Source organism: Apostichopus japonicus, chromosome 2 (assembly GCF_037975245.1).
Source record: "Apostichopus japonicus isolate 1M-3 chromosome 2, ASM3797524v1, whole genome shotgun sequence".
NCBI classification, from domain to species: domain Eukaryota; kingdom Metazoa; phylum Echinodermata; class Holothuroidea; order Aspidochirotida; family Stichopodidae; genus Apostichopus; species Apostichopus japonicus.
This window is the reverse complement of record NC_092562.1, coordinates 594,248-612,190: the sequence shown is the minus strand read 5'-3', so window position 1 is coordinate 612,190 and position 17,943 is coordinate 594,248. Positions and strand designations below refer to the sequence as shown.

Genomic DNA, 17,943 nt, shown 5'->3' with positions numbered 1-17,943 from the left:
GCCGCCTCCTACGCATATGGCAGTACATACTGAACATTTCGGCCAACATACAAGATACGTGCATATACGTAACGTATACTGTACGGTTATAATATATTATAATATAATAATACTTCTCGTTCACTGTACCTCGCATGTATCAATCATCCGACCACAGAAGTCAAGCTTAGTTTAACGATTGAGACGCGAATTAAAAAATGCCGGACAAGTTCATTGCTCTCCATCTTTGAAATGATGATGTATCCCGCAGTATATCACGTAGTCTCGCTAACGTTAGACAAGTGCATAGGCTATAATCACGTATAAAAACACGTACGTACGAAGGCCTAAATTCGTTATAATTATTACGTACATAGTGATTATTACGTACGTACGTAGTAATTATAACGTACATACGTAGTAATTATTACGTACGCATGTAATGATTATCACGTACGTACGTAATATTTACTACGTACGTACGTAATATTACCATGTACGTTCGTGATATTATTAAGTATGTAGTATCATTACGTATCGTACGTGATCATTATTGCGTACGTACGTACGTAATACATTGGCCATGTCCTCTCTAGAGCTTCGTAGAAAGGTGTCACTTTCTCATATAAAATCAAAGCACAGACGTGTTAACACACTTTTAGTAAATGTATAGAGGTATGTTTAATTGTAAGTTATGATGGAGGGAGTTTTGCAACTATAGGTTACGGTATATATCGAGGTGTTAGTGGCTCGATGAAATGCTGCTCATTCACATGTATGGCGATATGCCACCCTATAAACAGAAAGGCACGTTGAATTTAACATTTACCCCATGCCTAGTCCTCATCCTCTTTGCCACTTTCGTTAAATCCATGCTATACAACCCAAACACTCTCATGTGGTCGTGGGGTGCCGTCGGTCAATTAAGTACTGAATCAAAATTCACCATACTCTGTTTTACGAGTTTTTCGTTTGAGCAGTTGTCTATTCCAAACCTAAGGTACAAAAAATATTGTTCATCTGGTAGCAAATATTCTGACATCATACACAATATACCCCGCCGTACTCCACCATTCCTCTCCCAAACAATCGATAGACATGTTTGGTATGCACAGAGCATCTATATATGATGAAGTATAGGCCTACTTTAATAATATTATACACATAAACATTAGCTCGAAAGTATATATAATACTCTGTACTAGCGCTAAGTATGTATGAAACGATCATTTCCAAGTTGAAATAGTCCTTTAAATTACTTTTTGCCTGGCGGAAATGCATTGCGCGAACAATCCTTACTTTTGTTATTCTACTTTCACATTGTTCTTTCAATAGTCGGGCAACAGTTTGAAATGCAAGCCCCGCCCACTTTTATTTCCTGGCGGTTCGTCACCCATTACAGCCTACATGTATGTTGTTCCACGGGAGAGGAATTGCTTCATATATATTAAAATAATGACCGATCTATGGATCAAGGCTTTCGGTGGGTCAGTTTCATCCTTATAACGAAATAGTTTTATTTCTCGCGAAGAGAAATGTGTGAAACCTCGTCATCATATTCTCATATGAATCCGGGTAAGACAGAGAGGTTATAACATGTTTGTCGATACCACCGTACACATGACATTACAAAATATCAGAATGCAACAATTACTTCCATCCGTAAACACAAAATACTATAAAAATGCCAGATCTTTTCACTCTTACCTACAAACTGTTCCTAGTGTTTCAACGAATAACATCTAAACGTGGAATAGACAAATATCTAGTAACTTAAATCAATCGAACCCCTGAATGTTCAGCCTGACAAAACAGTGCACAAAATCATGGTAAGTAATGCCAACTCGATATCTTACTATTAGATCATCCTGTAATTATGTTTAGTATTCGCATTCATGTCCTATACCGATCCCATGAGTCTCTGAGCGTCCTTAAATGTAGCTACGAAAGTGTCATATTATGTTGCCTTAATAGGATCTTAAATAAATGTAAGAATGTTGCTGTTAGATTTCTTTCGTCAAACTTGCGAGTGTAACTGGAACGGCGCCCATTCCTAGCATTGTGGAGTAAATCAAGACTATAGACTGATATACATATCACTTATATGTAGTGTTGAAGCTATATCCGTTTACTTCTCGCTAGGCTTGACAGTTTACGTTGTTGTGGTGGTTTTTTGAAGGACCTACTGCTAACGTCACATATGATAACAAATATTTATTTGCGCTTACGTATAGTTGTAAGTAACTTTCACATTTGTTTATGAAAAGTACCCATGTTCGTATTCATAAAGAGCCATTTGTAATTAGTGGGTGTATTTCGTTTGTTGGGAAACTAGTAAATGCCAACAAAAAGTGCCCTTTTGTTTCAAATCAAAATTGTACAACGGATGGAAGTGTCGCACCCTTCTCCCCTCCTTTGTTTCCTTACTTACAAACCTAATTTATAGCCTACATTTATGCCTCAGAAAGCATCTTCATTCCTTCTGTTGGAGGGCCCCTGATCCACCCTCTAATTGTTGGCTTCAACACCCCAAAGGAGTCCCTCTTTCTTAAAATGCTAGACCTGTCACTGTGGGCACCGATGCTTTCAGTAATGTAAAACTGATGTTGTATGTCTAGTGGAATGTCCCTATATGTTATATTCCTATATGTTATATTCCTATATGTTATATTCCTATATGTTATATTTCTATATGGTATGCTCTATATGTTATGTGCCTAGTATTTATGTCCCTATGTTTTATGTACCTATGTTATGCCTATATGTTATGTGACTATGTGCTATATCCCTATATGTAATGTCCCTATATGTGTTATTTACCTATGTTATGTGACAGTATGCTTTGTCCCTATATATTATGTAGGCCTATACCTATTTAGTATGCCCCTATATGTTTTGTGCTTCTATGCTATGTCCCAATATTTTATGGACCTATATGTTACGTCCCTATATGTTATTTCCCTATATGGTATGATATATATTCTATGTACCTCAGTACACGCCCATCATCCGTTCAACTCCTTATGACAACAATTGACAGTATCCAAACTGACATCTTTAAACTGCAAGATCAGGTTGCATAACCTAGGCCTACATTGGTTTGCAAATCTGGAGTTATCAATTGTCTTCGAATGAGATGGTTAGACAGTGTCTGGTTGTTTGGTCAAATCGATAAATGCCATTTATATCGTATGCCGATAGATATTTAACCACAAGTCTGTTTTCTTGTCCGCCCACAGGAACGACGCATTCTCGCAGTGGCCGTGTTCGGCATTCTTACATTTTTAGCAAGCAACCGGTCTTTCGCTACACCCGTACCACCGTCGACCTGCAATCTACAATTCCTTCCGGACTCTGAGGCAGCTTGTTCTTCCCGCCTTTCCGTTCCTAGCCAGGGATCCACGGCTGCCCAGTGTCCCGACGGAGAAATACCACGAAGACACCAACAGTTGGTCCCCGACACCTCAAGCACCTGTCCATGGTACTACACGACCGATTACCAATCAGACCGCATACCGGCTAGCATAGAGGTTGCCAACTGTATGTGCGATAACCACTGCTTGAATCCAAACAACAGTCGCATAAATGACCTACTGACCTGCCAAGAGGTCAAGTACACCATGAAGGTCCTCATTCGTTCCTCAGATGATGAAGAAGGTGAAGCGCCACAGTATCGCTTACAAGATTACACATTACCAGTGGCTTGCGCTTGCATGCGTGTACCCCGGTAGAAAGACAAGGGAACAACAATTCATCACCAATACGAGCTACTCAAACTTGCCATGACACATTAAAAGTGGTTCAGTATATAGTTTCCACATGTAGGATTTGGGGGATAGTGGTTAAGCCTGTTGGTGGTGGGGGCGGGGGGATATTTATTTATTTATATATTTACATATATATATATATATATATTTATATATAATTAAACTTAGTATAAATGCTACCCAGAGGGGAAAACAAACGAAATTTGAAATCAGTGGAACCGGCAGGGGGTCAAAGATTCTGTGCCCCCTACATGGTACATGCAACATCCTATATATGCCCCATACATTGTATATGTAACCTCCTATATATGCCCCCTACATGGTATATGTAACCTCCTATATATGCCCCCTACATGGTATATGCAACCTCTATATATGCCCCATACATGGTATATGTATCCCTCCTATATATTAAATAACCACATGCAAGTGCTTCTTACAAATAAATTACTAAACTCATGTTCGATGCATTATGCTATTTTTTTAATATTTTTTTAATATTTTTTTTATAGATGTTTTAAAAAGTCCTATCAATAGTGGAGCTCTTAGGACGCCACTGTTTTTTTAAGTTTAACTTTTAAGGAAATATATGAAGTAACTTATGATAGCCAAAGTACGAAAACTCGATCAGCGCGCCTGTGATCTTTCAGTCTGTGATGTAACTAACCACTAAGTTGTCAATGCGTCTTTCTGTAAAGCTGATACACTAGCAAAGATATTTGCATTACGTCATAGTATATATTACGATTAGCATTTTTATACATTACAATTATCTATATAGACCTCTGTGTATTGATTAATATGAACTATAACTATATATGAATTCATCACTATTTATTCAAAACATCTTGAAAACGAAACGCGGTGTCGAAGAACACTTTTGTTTAATATCATAATAAACCGCAACAGAATATTATCTTCCTTCCTCTGCTGTTTTTGTTTTTTGTTTTGTTAAGGGAAGGCTTTAACTATAATTATATGTTCTACCTGGATCAACTAGGACATGGCAACAATTTTTTAGTCAAGTTAGAAGATAGTTTAAAGATATGGAAAATGTAAAGAAATGAGAGCAAAATCAAAGATTCATGACTTCGTTCCCAAAACCATTCGTAAAAACCGTTCGGTATGTATATATATCGTTTGTTAGATATCTGTTTTCTGTCACAATGTGCTGAGGATTTGGAAAACTCGAACAGTGATTGACACTGGTTTAATGATGAATTTCAAAGATGGAGATAAAGTAATGACAGGTAGCAACGGCAACTTGATTTGAAGGAGCAGTCCAGCCCAGTTATGAGCAAGCTGTTTGATACCAGGATTGTAGATTGACTGACATGACTTTAGTCTTACCAATTACAAAACATTGCTGCAAATTGTCATGATGACATTTCCATGAAGAGTGAATGATAACTACCATTATCTTTTAGCCTTTAAATATTGAATAATGGTACAGTACAGGGAATGAAATTGATGTTACATATGTAATACATTTCCAAAAGGTAACAAAGTGAAAAAGAATAGTGCTCAAGGTTTGGAAAATAGTTTAATTAAATTTCTGATCGTACAACAACAACATGAAATAACACTAGCAGCAACATGAGTATTGTTCTAAGAATGGCTTTTACTCTTACAAACCTCAATTGAAAAAGGACCTTGGTATAAAGGTCATGCATCAAGACAAATCAATACTATGAAATGAACCTTATGGAATCAATGAGTTTAACATGACAAGCTCTGATCCAGATATCATACTAACCATAAACTTAGTAAGATAATACACTGGGGTGTTGAAATAAACATCATATGAAGTACTGGATGTAGAAAAAAAACCATTTAAGTATAAAGGCACTTCTGCGACTGTCAACATACTGATATTCATATGATTATCAGCCCCCCATCCAGTAATGGATATGCACCTCAGCCCCCCATCCAGTTATGTATACACACCTCAGCTCCCAACCCAGTAATGTGTACACACCCTAGCTCTCCACCCAGTAATGTGTACACACCCTAGCTCTCCACCCAGTAATGTATACACACCTCAGCTCCCCACCCAGTAATGTATACACACCTCAGCTCCCCACCCAGTAATGTATACACACCTCAGCTCCCCACCCAGTAATGTATACACACCTCAGCTCCCCACCCAGTAATGGATACACACCTCAGCTCCCCACCCAGTAATGTATACATACATTACCTCCCCACCAGTAATGTATATGCACCTCAGCTCCCCACCCAGTAATGTATACACACCTCAGCTCCCCACCCAGTATCATACCTCAGGTTCCTCCCCAGTAATTTATACACACCTATGATAGTACTCATTGAGGGGCATCTACGACCCATTTATCAAATCTTCCATTCATTTATCAAAGTTTCCTTCTGTAGACCAATTTGAAACTGCATGAATGGTTATGAATGGCTTACAAGTACGTAAGCAATACGCATTTTCTCTTTCTCTGCTCGTATTACTATAAACTATGATGGAATTTAAAAAAAAAATCAATTAATAAAAAATATATATCATATGAAATCAAATAAAAGAAGACGTTTGAATTTGGACGGATTAATAATGTGAAATGGAGTATGTAATTGTGTTGAGAAAAATCATTACTACCACACCCCTCTCTATCATATCAAATATTAAGTCACTTTATGTTGCACACAGCAATAAGAGAAACAAACCAGCGAAGTAAAAATATGTATCCTTGCAACACTTCGTTAGCGTGAAAACTGCTGACGCAGTTCACAGTACACGAAAATAAAAGGAACAGTACGTAGCGATAAGATATACTAGATACGTCAAACATAGCGTGACAGCAAAAGTCTTATATTAATACGAAGCGACGTAAATATTGATATAAGCGTCGTTAACATGACATTACTTAGAAGTCAGCACTCTTACAAGGTTTGGAGTTGCACCACTGTCACGGCCAAATAATGGCCTTTAACATCATAAAACCAAGTATGGTTCTTGTTCTTAAGTATTCTAAAGTACTTAAAAAATTAAACCAAGTTCAGGACTTTGACCAATCTTGACCACAAACAATCTTTCAAATCCATCAAGAGTAATTTACTTCTTGTAGACGCCAAGGTGGATCTACAGACCAAGAATGCACACAATATCACAGAAGTGCTACACACATAAGATTCCCTACGCCTTAAGCAAGGAACATTAAGTGCCTGGGCGACGAAATTTCTCGACTTGAATGTTATAATTAAGTTTTCCTTTCTACATTTGGATGAGAAAACATTGTAGGATGCTTTTTAAGCCAGATGACATGCAATCTCAGTGGGTGCTTGTGGTCAAATTTCAGAACTCAAAAACTGAATACCAATGCTGCATATTACTGCAGCGAAATGAAAGTTTACATTGACGATTTGTGGAAGTACTGTTTACATTATGATCAATTAGTACAATAAACAAGAGAGATGAACAAAGCTGAATGGATCGACAGCATAGAATATTGAAATCGTTCATGTTGTTATGAAATTATTTTGACACATAGGTTAGGAAAGCAGTGGGAAAAAAAATGAAACTTTAACAAAAACTGAAACAATCATTTAAACATGTATGCTCAGTATAACACAGTATTGCAGTATACCTGCTCAGCGAAGAAATTAAATCGTATAATAGGTGCAATAACAGAAGTTATAAACACAGCTGTGAAGGAATAGTCTAATGTAAGAGTACAATAAGATGAATACATCTGATATCATCAGAAACCACATTTTATCTCATCAATCTGTGTTTTGAATATACACAAAATTCTTTTGAACAAATATAAAACAGGAAACACTGATGGAATTAGGGGTTAGCAGGTCTAGAGTGATGTAACCATGACTGGAGCAGTCAAGATGGGAGGCAAAAGTTGCGGTGATAATTCAAATGTAAGGGGCTTGGCACAGCACCTGTGTGGGGAGAAACACATGGGTGGGTGCATGTGACCTCCATCATAGGAAACACATTGTGGGTTTACATGTATGGTCCCATCAAAGGAAACATATGGTGGGTTTACATGTATAATCCAATCAAAGGGATACATGGTGGGTTAACATGTATGGTCCCATCAAAGAAACATGGTGGGTTAACATGTATGGCCCTATCAAAGGTAACACATGGTGGGTTAACATGTATGGCCCCATCAAAGGAAATATATGGTGGGTTAACATGTATGGCCCCATCAAAGGAAACATATGGTGGGTTTACATGTATGGTCCCATCAAAGGAAACATATGGTGGGTTTACATGTATGGTCCCATCAAAGGAAACATATGGTGGGTTTACATGTTTGGTCCCATCAAAGGAAACATATGGTGGGTTTACATGTATGGCCCATCAAAGGAAACACATGGTGGGTTTACATGTATAATCCCATCAAAGGAAACACATGGTGGGCTACATGTATGGTCCCATCAAAGGAAACATAGTGGGTTTACATGTATGGTCCCATCAAAGGAAACATATGGTGGGTTTACATGTATGGTCCCATCATAGGAAACGCATGGTGGGTTTACATGTATGGTCGTCAAAGGAACACATGGTGAGTTTACATGTATGACCCGTCATAGGAAACACATGTTGGGTTTACATTTATGGTCCCATCAAAGGAAACACATGGTGGATTTACATGTATAATCCCATCAAAGGAAACACATGGTGGGTTTATATGTATGGTCCCATCAAAGGAACATATGGTGGGTTTACATGTTTGGTCCCATCAAAGGAAACACATGCTGGGTTTATATGTACGGTCCTATCAAAGGAACATATGGTGGGTTTACATGTACGGTCTCATCAAAGGAAACATATGGTGGGTTTACATGTTTGGTCTCATCAAAGGAAACACATACTGGGTTTACATGTTTGGTCCCATTAAAGGAAACACATACTGGGTTTATATGTATGGTCCCATCAAAGGAACATATGGTGGGTTTACATGTTTGGTCCCATCAAAGGAAACACATGCTGGGTTTATATGTATGGTCCCATCAAAGGAACATAGGTGGGTTTACATGTTTGGTCCCATCAAAAGAAACACATGCTGGGTTTATATGTATGGTCCTATCAAAGGAACATATGGTGGGTTTACATATATGGTCGGATCAAAAGGAAGACACATGGCCCCATCAGAAGAGAGACATGGTGGGTTTACATGACCCCATTAGTAGCAACATATTGCAGGATTACATGTTTGGGCCCCATCAACAGAATCACATGATAGGCTTATCTCTAACAGGTGTAGGACCACATGGCGTGCTACTGCCTCTCACCAGCTCTGTTACTGCCTCTTACAAGCTCAGAAAGTGTTGATTTGAAGAGAGAGTTAGCTAAGCTGTTAAAGTGAACACAACATGATCTGATCAGCTGAAACCACCAGATAATTACACTAGCAGAAACACTGCTGTGTAATAGTGCACATAGCACACACCTCTGTCGGTTCGTTTTTCACCTATAATTCACTAGTTCCACCATGGCTAATGATAAACCATGTTGTAGTGTATTACAAGTGTTTCACAGACAGGAAAGTACACTGGGCCACTGATTATTTCTGTTTTTGTCGTAAATCAATTTCTGGATGATAAGCCAGTAAGTGTTCTTGATCTCCCTTACATAATCGCAATGAAGTGATAAAAGCTTCCCTAGCATCAGTATAACCTTTTCAATTCTACAGAAAATTTCCGGAATTCCCCTTCCTCTGCAGTTCGTAAAGAACCAATCACTTCTTCATTCCTGTGAAAGTAAAATCAAGTGTAGAACGAAATTGAGAGACGACACTGTGGCTGTACGAGTAACGATGGGGCTTTCCTCCACTTGAGGAAGGGCAATGTGTAAGATAATCACTAAGATAAAATGCTTCGGAGTGATGTTGTACACATTGAACCTAAATGATATAACTGAAATTATCAAAACCGGGATGGAGTACCCCTTATCCCCATCCCCCCCCCCCCTCCACATCTATGGATAAATATCCATCTCTCCAAGTTTTACACTTTTTAGTCCAAACTGTGGCAAGGTAGTGGAGGAGAAAATATAATGTTGGAAACACTTGGGTCTTGTAAAAGTTTGTTGGCCCAGTTCTGGACTTCTGCTGAGCTGGCAGCCTCCTCATACAACACCCGTCGTCCGTGTGAAGCAAAAAGAACATTTTTCCAGATATTATTGAATCTCTCAAACTACATATCAGAATGAGCAATTATAACAGAGAGGAAGAGAAGTAAATGAAGCTCTATAAAGAAAACTTACCCAAGGTCTTTCTCTCTGTAATTAATAAATACGATCGAGGAAGGGATCAGAAGTCGGACCGCAACTCGTTTCTTGAGGGTGTCGATAGTGTCGATGTCGTTAAGGATAAATCTGCAAATCGAAAAAACAAAGTAAAACAAAATGATATAGAGTTATTCCGAGCAGTAGTATTGAATACATCCATCAGGGAAAAAAATTCAGTCTAATCTGAATTCCATCAGAAACAGCTATATCTACTGGCTGCAAGTTTGATCGTTTTTCGACCAAATTCTTGGAAATGTTTTCCATCTTTAGGTGAAATCCCATCCAAACAGCATTTTGTAATGCTAGGAACATTTATAAACAAGAGCATCAATGACGCAGTATATCAATACTGGAAGTTCTAATTTCGATTCCTAGTTTCATATCTTTGCTCTGTCTCTACAATTATAGATATCAATCATGGTACAACAAATACAGAACTTGCATTTACGCTACTCTGCAACGAAAAGTCTCTGCAGGTTACACTTCATTCCTGCGAGTGTTACCTTTAGCGCCCATTGCCTGTTTGTCGAGAGAACAGCGTTGCAAGGTTTATTAATGTCATAGAATATTTAAGAACTTGTTTTTTATGTGATATCCTTCATCTTGGGTCAGTCTCTGTTGGACTTTTTGGTCATATAGTTTATGATGTATCAGGTTCCTAGACATCAATCAGCTTATCTTCGTGATGAATTGAAAAGTATTTTTGGATACGTGAAATGTACATCTTATGTAGGAACTTCTTGTTAATTTTTCTTCACACTGGTGAATATGAATGTACGATTTAGTGCAAAAAAATATAACAGGAATGTGTTTTTTCAAGGTTAATCAAAGTTTATTGAATCAAGGCAATGAATGAAATGGCGTGAAAAGTACTGAATTAAATTAAGAAGTCCAAAAAGTTACTATATCCCAAGTGCCCACATAGGAGAATCCAACCTGCAGATGCAGAAAGAGTCCTGAAAATGAAAGAAAACAAAAATAAAAACAAAACGTTGGATAATAGGAGACAATATATAAAGTCACATGACGAATGACTTCACATTGCTTTTAAATGCAACAAGCAACAAGGAACTTGTAAATGCATTTTCTCTCTGAAAATGATAGAAACATACAGCATTACAGGGTGAAGAACTTTGAAACAAAGTGAAATAGGCACATGCACAACCAAAAACCCCCAAAAAATTAACTGCTATATGAATTCACAAACAAAAGAATACTGCCAAAATGCGTTGCAAACACTGTACGAAAATTCAGTGCACACTTATCCATTGGGCAAAGTAGAGAACCAATGTTAACTTGTCACTGACTCGACCAACCTGTAATGTAGCCTACAGTGAGTGACTTTATCCAGAATTAGCAGGTGGGCCTATGTATCTGGGTACACCGGATAAAATCACACAAGGGTAAAACTATACTTAGTACTAACCAGAGCCGACCAAGGCAGTACTTTTTTTAATATAAGCTTATTTAATTTTCAAGTACTATTATATGTATAGTAAAGGCTTCATAATTGACGCACCCCCGTAATTGACGCACCTTAAATTATTACTAGTAACAATACAGCAGGCCACCTAAACTTTTTGCAGTCAAGCAGAATTACATATTTCATGAGTTTGAATCCATTTGAGGTATTTGCTGACCAAATTGTGGTATTTTTTAAGCTTTTAACATCCTCCCCCAAGTTTGCACGTTTTTTGGCCAATTGGAAATCTTAACACCCTAAAAATACCCAACATTACCTCAATATGATAACACTACTCTCTGGGACATGACCTGTCTGAGCTTAGAGGCTCAGAGTCAGAGCAAAGCAAACAGCATCAATGGATGTATACTAAGGCCTACACTACAGTTAGCTTATCGACGAATGTGTCAATTTAGGGGTATGAAAGAACTTGACACGGCAGACATTTTGTGGTCAAATTCTGCTGAATTGTACGGTGCATAAGCACAGAACCTTAATTATTTTGAGATCAGAACATTTCTGAGGAACTACACATATGAAAAACACATACAGTTGAGTAATTTGGATTTTTCCTTGATATATATCATTGATCAAATCCTTAAGTGCATCAATTATGAGCCCACCATGCTACTGGGCATGAAGGTATTGCCAGTGCTGAAAACCACCAGTGACAGTTCTAGTCAGTAGTAAACTAATAATACCAGCATAGGCTTAGTATTGTGTAGTTGTACTATCACTACCCTACTACTAAGTGCTTAAGTCCTCCAAAATTCAAGGCAACGACATGGTATTCGTAAACAATGTCTTGAAAGCAAACATATTCATAATTCATAAACACACGGTCCCGTAATATGAATACACTGCACTATAGAATACTTATAACTACAACCCTAGGCTAGACACTATGGTAACATGCATATACATATGCAATTAACCACGATAGGATACGTTGATGCCCGTTCACAAATGCAACCTTAAAAATGTCACTTTAATTCAACCCAGAATGCTGGAAAAACTCTGAATTTAGCCTCAAATCATTGTTTAACTTGTTTTAAACATTCGACCGGACGATGGAGGTGGTACTTCCTTGAAAACGGAAAATGTGCAATTCGAAAGATGAAAGGATTTTACTTACGTTTCGTTTTTATTTTTCAATTCGAGGCAAAGTAATTTCCGAATTTCATCCACATTGTGAGTCCGACATCGTCGCAAACAGATATTTAATGAATATTCAACTTCTTTTGTTCAAAGTTTTGCTTGAAGCAATTCGATTGCTGCTTTATGAATATGTATTAAAACGGATTTTCAGACGATATCCAAGCCGCAGTGTACTAAAATATGGTGATGGGCTTAGCTCCCACAATGCATTTCACCGCTTTTGCGAAGTGTTTAACGATTGCGCAATAACACACGTTTTGGAGCGTGTGCAAAAATGGCTCGCAAAAAGTGTTTTTCAGACCGATTTGGCCCAATTTGGACATAAATCGGTGAAAAAGTCATAGAATGAGATAAAATTCTCGAATAAAAAAGAGTAACTTTTGTTGGCCTATATGATATATGCTTGCTCTGGAAATTCCAGAGAAAAAGAACTTTGTATGAAGACGCTGAAAAATTTTTAAGAGAAGAGAGAGTCCCACTTACTGTTACAATATCTCAATACATGTAATGTATTGAGATAAAAATGAAAACAAAATTGTGAATGCATCTAGCAAATAGCAGAGTTTTAAATAGATGTTCAAATTATTGTTTTTTTTCTTTTAAAGATACTATTAATCTACTATGGAATTCAATTCTCAGCATTTTCTCATCCAGAATAGTTTAAATATGAAGTTTAATCGGATGTGCAAAGAGTATATAAACTGTAATGTTCACATTTTTTTTACTCTTTCAATCTCTGTTTGGAAAAGATACTAGTTGAAAACTATTAAACTACCAAGTTAACTGATAAAGCTAATTATTGTTTCTTGAAAGTTATTACATGTTTAGTAATGTGCTGGCATGCTTTACAAACTCTTTACAAAACTCTGCTGTACTATAGAGCCTCCTAATCCATAGTCATAAATAGTTAGATTTTCAGACATAAGGATATACAAATATCAGCTTGTGCCTCTGGATTCATGAATATGAGAGAAATATTTATACACATGGTCTTTACTTTTCAACTGACAAACTTTGGAAAGGATTTCAACAAGGAATCATGAAACCTCAAGTGACTTGGGCCAACAAAAATGTTTTAACAATTCCAAAAGCAAAATGAATATATAATGTACTAATACTTGTCTGAAGAAAGACCAACCTCAATAAATTTGAATTAACTGATGTCTTCACATCCTCTGCTTCATCTTCAGAGTCATTCTCTTCATCGTCTAGATTTATGAGACAGAGAGAGAGAGAGAGGTAAAAACTGATTAAAAAGTTATTTAACCAAAGATATGGAACAGTTATTTGCATTCCTGTATAGCAATACAACCTGGACAGATAACAGTCACATTTAATGGAAAACATATCAAAATTAATTTTAATGCCTAAGTCACAAAAACAGATCTACCTAACATGCCCAACCAACTAACGCCCCCCCCCCCCAGCAATTAACCCAAGCCAGTTACACCCAGAAGCCCACATAGGTCACATAATAACATTACATCCATAACAACAAGAATCAAAATTGCAACATGTTTAGGATTCAAACTGGCTACATGTTTAGGAATCAAAATGGCAACCTGTTTAGGAATCACTTTGGCAACATGTTTAGGAATCAAAATGGCAACATGTTTAGGAACCAAAATTGCCACATATTTAGGCAACAAAATGGCAACATGTTTAGGAATCAAAATGGCAACATGTTTAAAATAGTTCTACCAGACATATAGTTTGCTATTGAAAGGTTGTTAACCAGTTCTGAGGCATAACTTTTGGCAATTGATAAAGATTCTCGCTTAAATGTGGAAACGTTTTCTTACTTTTAATCAAAAACTCCAAATCATAGAAGAAATGATTTGGGTTCTTGAAAGAACTTGGCCAGACATAGCCTCTCCCCTGAGGCTTATAGGTTTCTTTAGCTTTTTGCTTTTGGTCCTCCGCTGTCATTCCGATACCATAAATATAATAGAGACTCTTGCCCCTGGCCTTGGGAGGACCTTTATAAATGTACTTAGTCTTGAATTCATCCTCTGGGTAAAGAGTTGCATCTACATAGAAATAGATAAGATGGTAAGATTTTGAGTGAGCATTTGAAGAAGTCAATATTACTGGGTAGGAATTTTGGATTGTTCTGATCAAGGAAATGTAACAATAACATATATTTGGTTAAACATTGCTTCAACTAGCAAGTTATTCACCTCTTACTCCATAAAATATGTGTCCCATAATGTTTACCGGTGTCTGTCATAATTAGTGGTTATCATGTAATCTTGATAAACTAAGTGATCATGTTGACATGTAATATATATGTTATCTATATGTATATATGTTTAGTTGCACCTATTTTGCAAAGATAACAAAACAGGTACTTGAAAAGGTAAAATATGGTTTTACTTATTCACTAAACCAGAAAACTAACGACAACTTTACCTTCACTATAATCATCTAATCTGGAATGATAGAAATATCCTGTCTTTACATCTGTCTGTTTCTGGATAACAGGATTGGTGGTACCATCCTCGCGATACCGTACTGTTCCATGGCCGAGATCGACCAAAGCTGGTGCATCGATCAAAAACCGCTGATACCATGTAAAACAACATAAACTTGTATTAGTCAGCAGTGATTGGAAATGCAGTGCAATGTTACAGGGTCCCATGTGATTACCCTAGTGAAATCCAAAGTTGACACAATTGCAACAAAAGCACTCTATATAATGCAGGAGCCATCCCATACCGCAACCGTAAATCAAATGCCAGTAGCTATTTCATTGAAGAATAACCCTAACCACAAGCCACAGTTCTACCTTGGATGTACTGTACTGTACTTTCCTTTCACTACTGCAGTACGTTGTACTGATTTTTGGTTGACTTGTTAGCAAACTGGAAGACATACCTAACCCTAACCCAGCAGAGTGAGCAGACGAAAAATGATGAAGCCGATACCATTTTCGAACATTTCGCAGAAAAATGTTGCGATACGAAAGGAAAATACTATAAGTAAATTCAATCAATGTTAGAATTTTAGAGCATGTAGAGTAAACTGTAACAGCTGTAAACCAACAAATTGACAAATTCTTCAAGTGATTAAAGGGGTACATGACACTTCAAATTTAAACACCGGTGATATTATTCAGTGCAAAATCTTTAACACCATGGTTTATTGTGTCCATTCATGTGTTTGCATACCCAGCCAAATGCATAGTCTGCTACAATAACAGAGAAATTACATGCAGCTAAGTGATTTCACTGTCATAAATTAAACTTACAATCTTCAGTTGTAAGATATAGAATCCCAGATCTGGCGAGAAAAATGCCTTTAATTTAATATGGCTGGCCGTGTGGAGCCTCAAGGATAACTATTTTCAGCTAGCGACAGGGATTAAATCCCAGCTAAAATGTTTGCTTTGTTCAAGATGTTAAGGGCCTAGCCTAATAGACCTAGTACTGGTTACCTACAGTTAGATTACTGAATTTCCTGATAACTAGAGAAACCATTTCCATTGGAACTGATGTCTGGTTAGGCTTACATGCCACTGTGCTGTAGCCATACCAACAGTATTGCCTAGGTAGACTGTAGAGAATCTGAAATCTGATGTCTGGTAGTGGTAGGCCTTGTTATTTGAGCTGGGAACCTAGTCGAATGATTGTGAGGCGGAATCTTTAACCGCTCTACCGCGCTTTCAGCAATGACCTAAAGGTACAATTAACAATTAAAGTGAAGTGCAACATCATCACTAATGATTGACTTTCATTTCGTGTAACCAGTATAGCCTAACTTCAAGCCTAGGCCGAGGCTAATATTTGGCTTCATATCGACGGGGTCACCAACGTAAGGCCTAAATCCTATTTACTACTGAAATACATACCTCTTGTCGACTTTTGCTACTCTTTTCGGCGTATTCTGAGAGAGGACTTATTGGCATACCATATGCCGGACCTTTTCCAGCACCAACTCCCATCCTTAATAAGGAAACATTTCAGTTCTAGCCAGAAGCCGTTGTAGTGTTAGGGAGGAATAAGACGATCGAATTTGTGTACACAGTTTCCTTGGCTATGTTGACGTAATACGGAATGCAGCAAAGTAAACCAGTGCCTACTCCGCGTGAATATATGCGAACTAAAATCACAAACCTTCATAGAAAGTGCAATGTTTTATGGAAACTGAGCAAAATTCAAATCCACGAACACTTTACTAAGCGTCGAGAGCCAGCTATGGCCGATGTGAACAATACTAAACTATATGTAATAGCCCTTTTTTGAAGCCCCTTTCAATACAAAACCTTCATCTCACGGTAATTCTTTGTTCTAACTCAAATGTCGCATGTCAAAATATGCCGCCTACTGTACCTGCAAGGCAGATTACATAGTAATTAAATATAAATAGGCGGAATAGTATTTGGTTAGTCACTTTCACCAGCACAGATGCCAAGTAACATGCCAAAACCAACACAAAACGAAACATGTGAAATTCCTTCATTTTTTTTCAACTTCTTCAATTGTGTATGGCTGGAAGATTGCAATATGATTCTTAAAACTTGAGTTTTAATGTTGTGTATAATAGCTGCTTCCAGAAATTTGTATTCACCGTAGTCATTGGTCTGCATTAAGGTAATTAAATAGCGATTGGTGCAATATTGGTATAATCATAAATAACCAATAACCCTCATTAACGAATTTGTCGTTATGGTTTGCCCATTTTAATTCCGTTTAATTCCGTTAATTCTGCATATTTTAAATCCGTTAGCTCCTTAATTTTGAACAGCCTTTAAAATCGTATAACCAAACCCCCTTTTGAAACAGTTAAATACAACAGAGGATATTCGCCTCTTCCGAAAATAATTGTAAATAAAGAAAAACAGGAACACGTTCATCCACTGTACTTCAAACCTAAAATAAATTACAACAAAATTCACTTACTCAATCAGACCTCCTGCATGACACCTACTTTGCCCAGGTAGCCAAGAGAGCTGGGAACTAACTTCAGCTCAAGTTGATTGGCTTTGTCCTGTTCACTGGATTAGACAAGGGTATGTGTAGAATGTAGATGAAAGAATGTTTATTCTAATGAATTGTTAGTCAAATGAGGAATGCAATGAGATGGGGGTTAGTTAGTGGCTTGACGTACAGAATAAAGGAAGGTAATGAAATGGTTTGGTTAATGACTGGAGGTACATGCCTGTACGAGCTCATTGGTGAGGAGGGGTGGATTTGTTGTTAGAATTACACATTGCGCACTTACTAAACTAAGCACTACGAATTACGCATTGCACATAGCACACTATACGCATTAATTAAGGCTTACACACTACGCATTACACA

At 37.4% G+C, this 17,943-nt stretch overlaps 1 protein-coding gene across 1 annotated transcript; it reads right to left on the bottom strand.

Moving 5' to 3' along the window:
* Positions 1-8,854: 8,854 nt before the first annotated feature.
* On the bottom strand, positions 8,855-17,236 carry LOC139973248 (uncharacterized). Its single transcript, XM_071979795.1, has 6 exons — positions 16,491-17,236; positions 15,053-15,203; positions 14,443-14,670; positions 13,779-13,848; positions 9,997-10,107; positions 8,855-9,483 (listed from the first exon to the last, which is right to left on the bottom strand). The coding sequence occupies exons 1-6, from the start codon at positions 16,581-16,583 to the stop codon at positions 9,399-9,401; spliced, it is 738 nt and encodes a 245-aa protein (XP_071835896.1). The 5' UTR covers positions 16,584-17,236; the 3' UTR covers positions 8,855-9,398.
* Between the last annotated feature and the right edge of the window lie 707 nt (positions 17,237-17,943).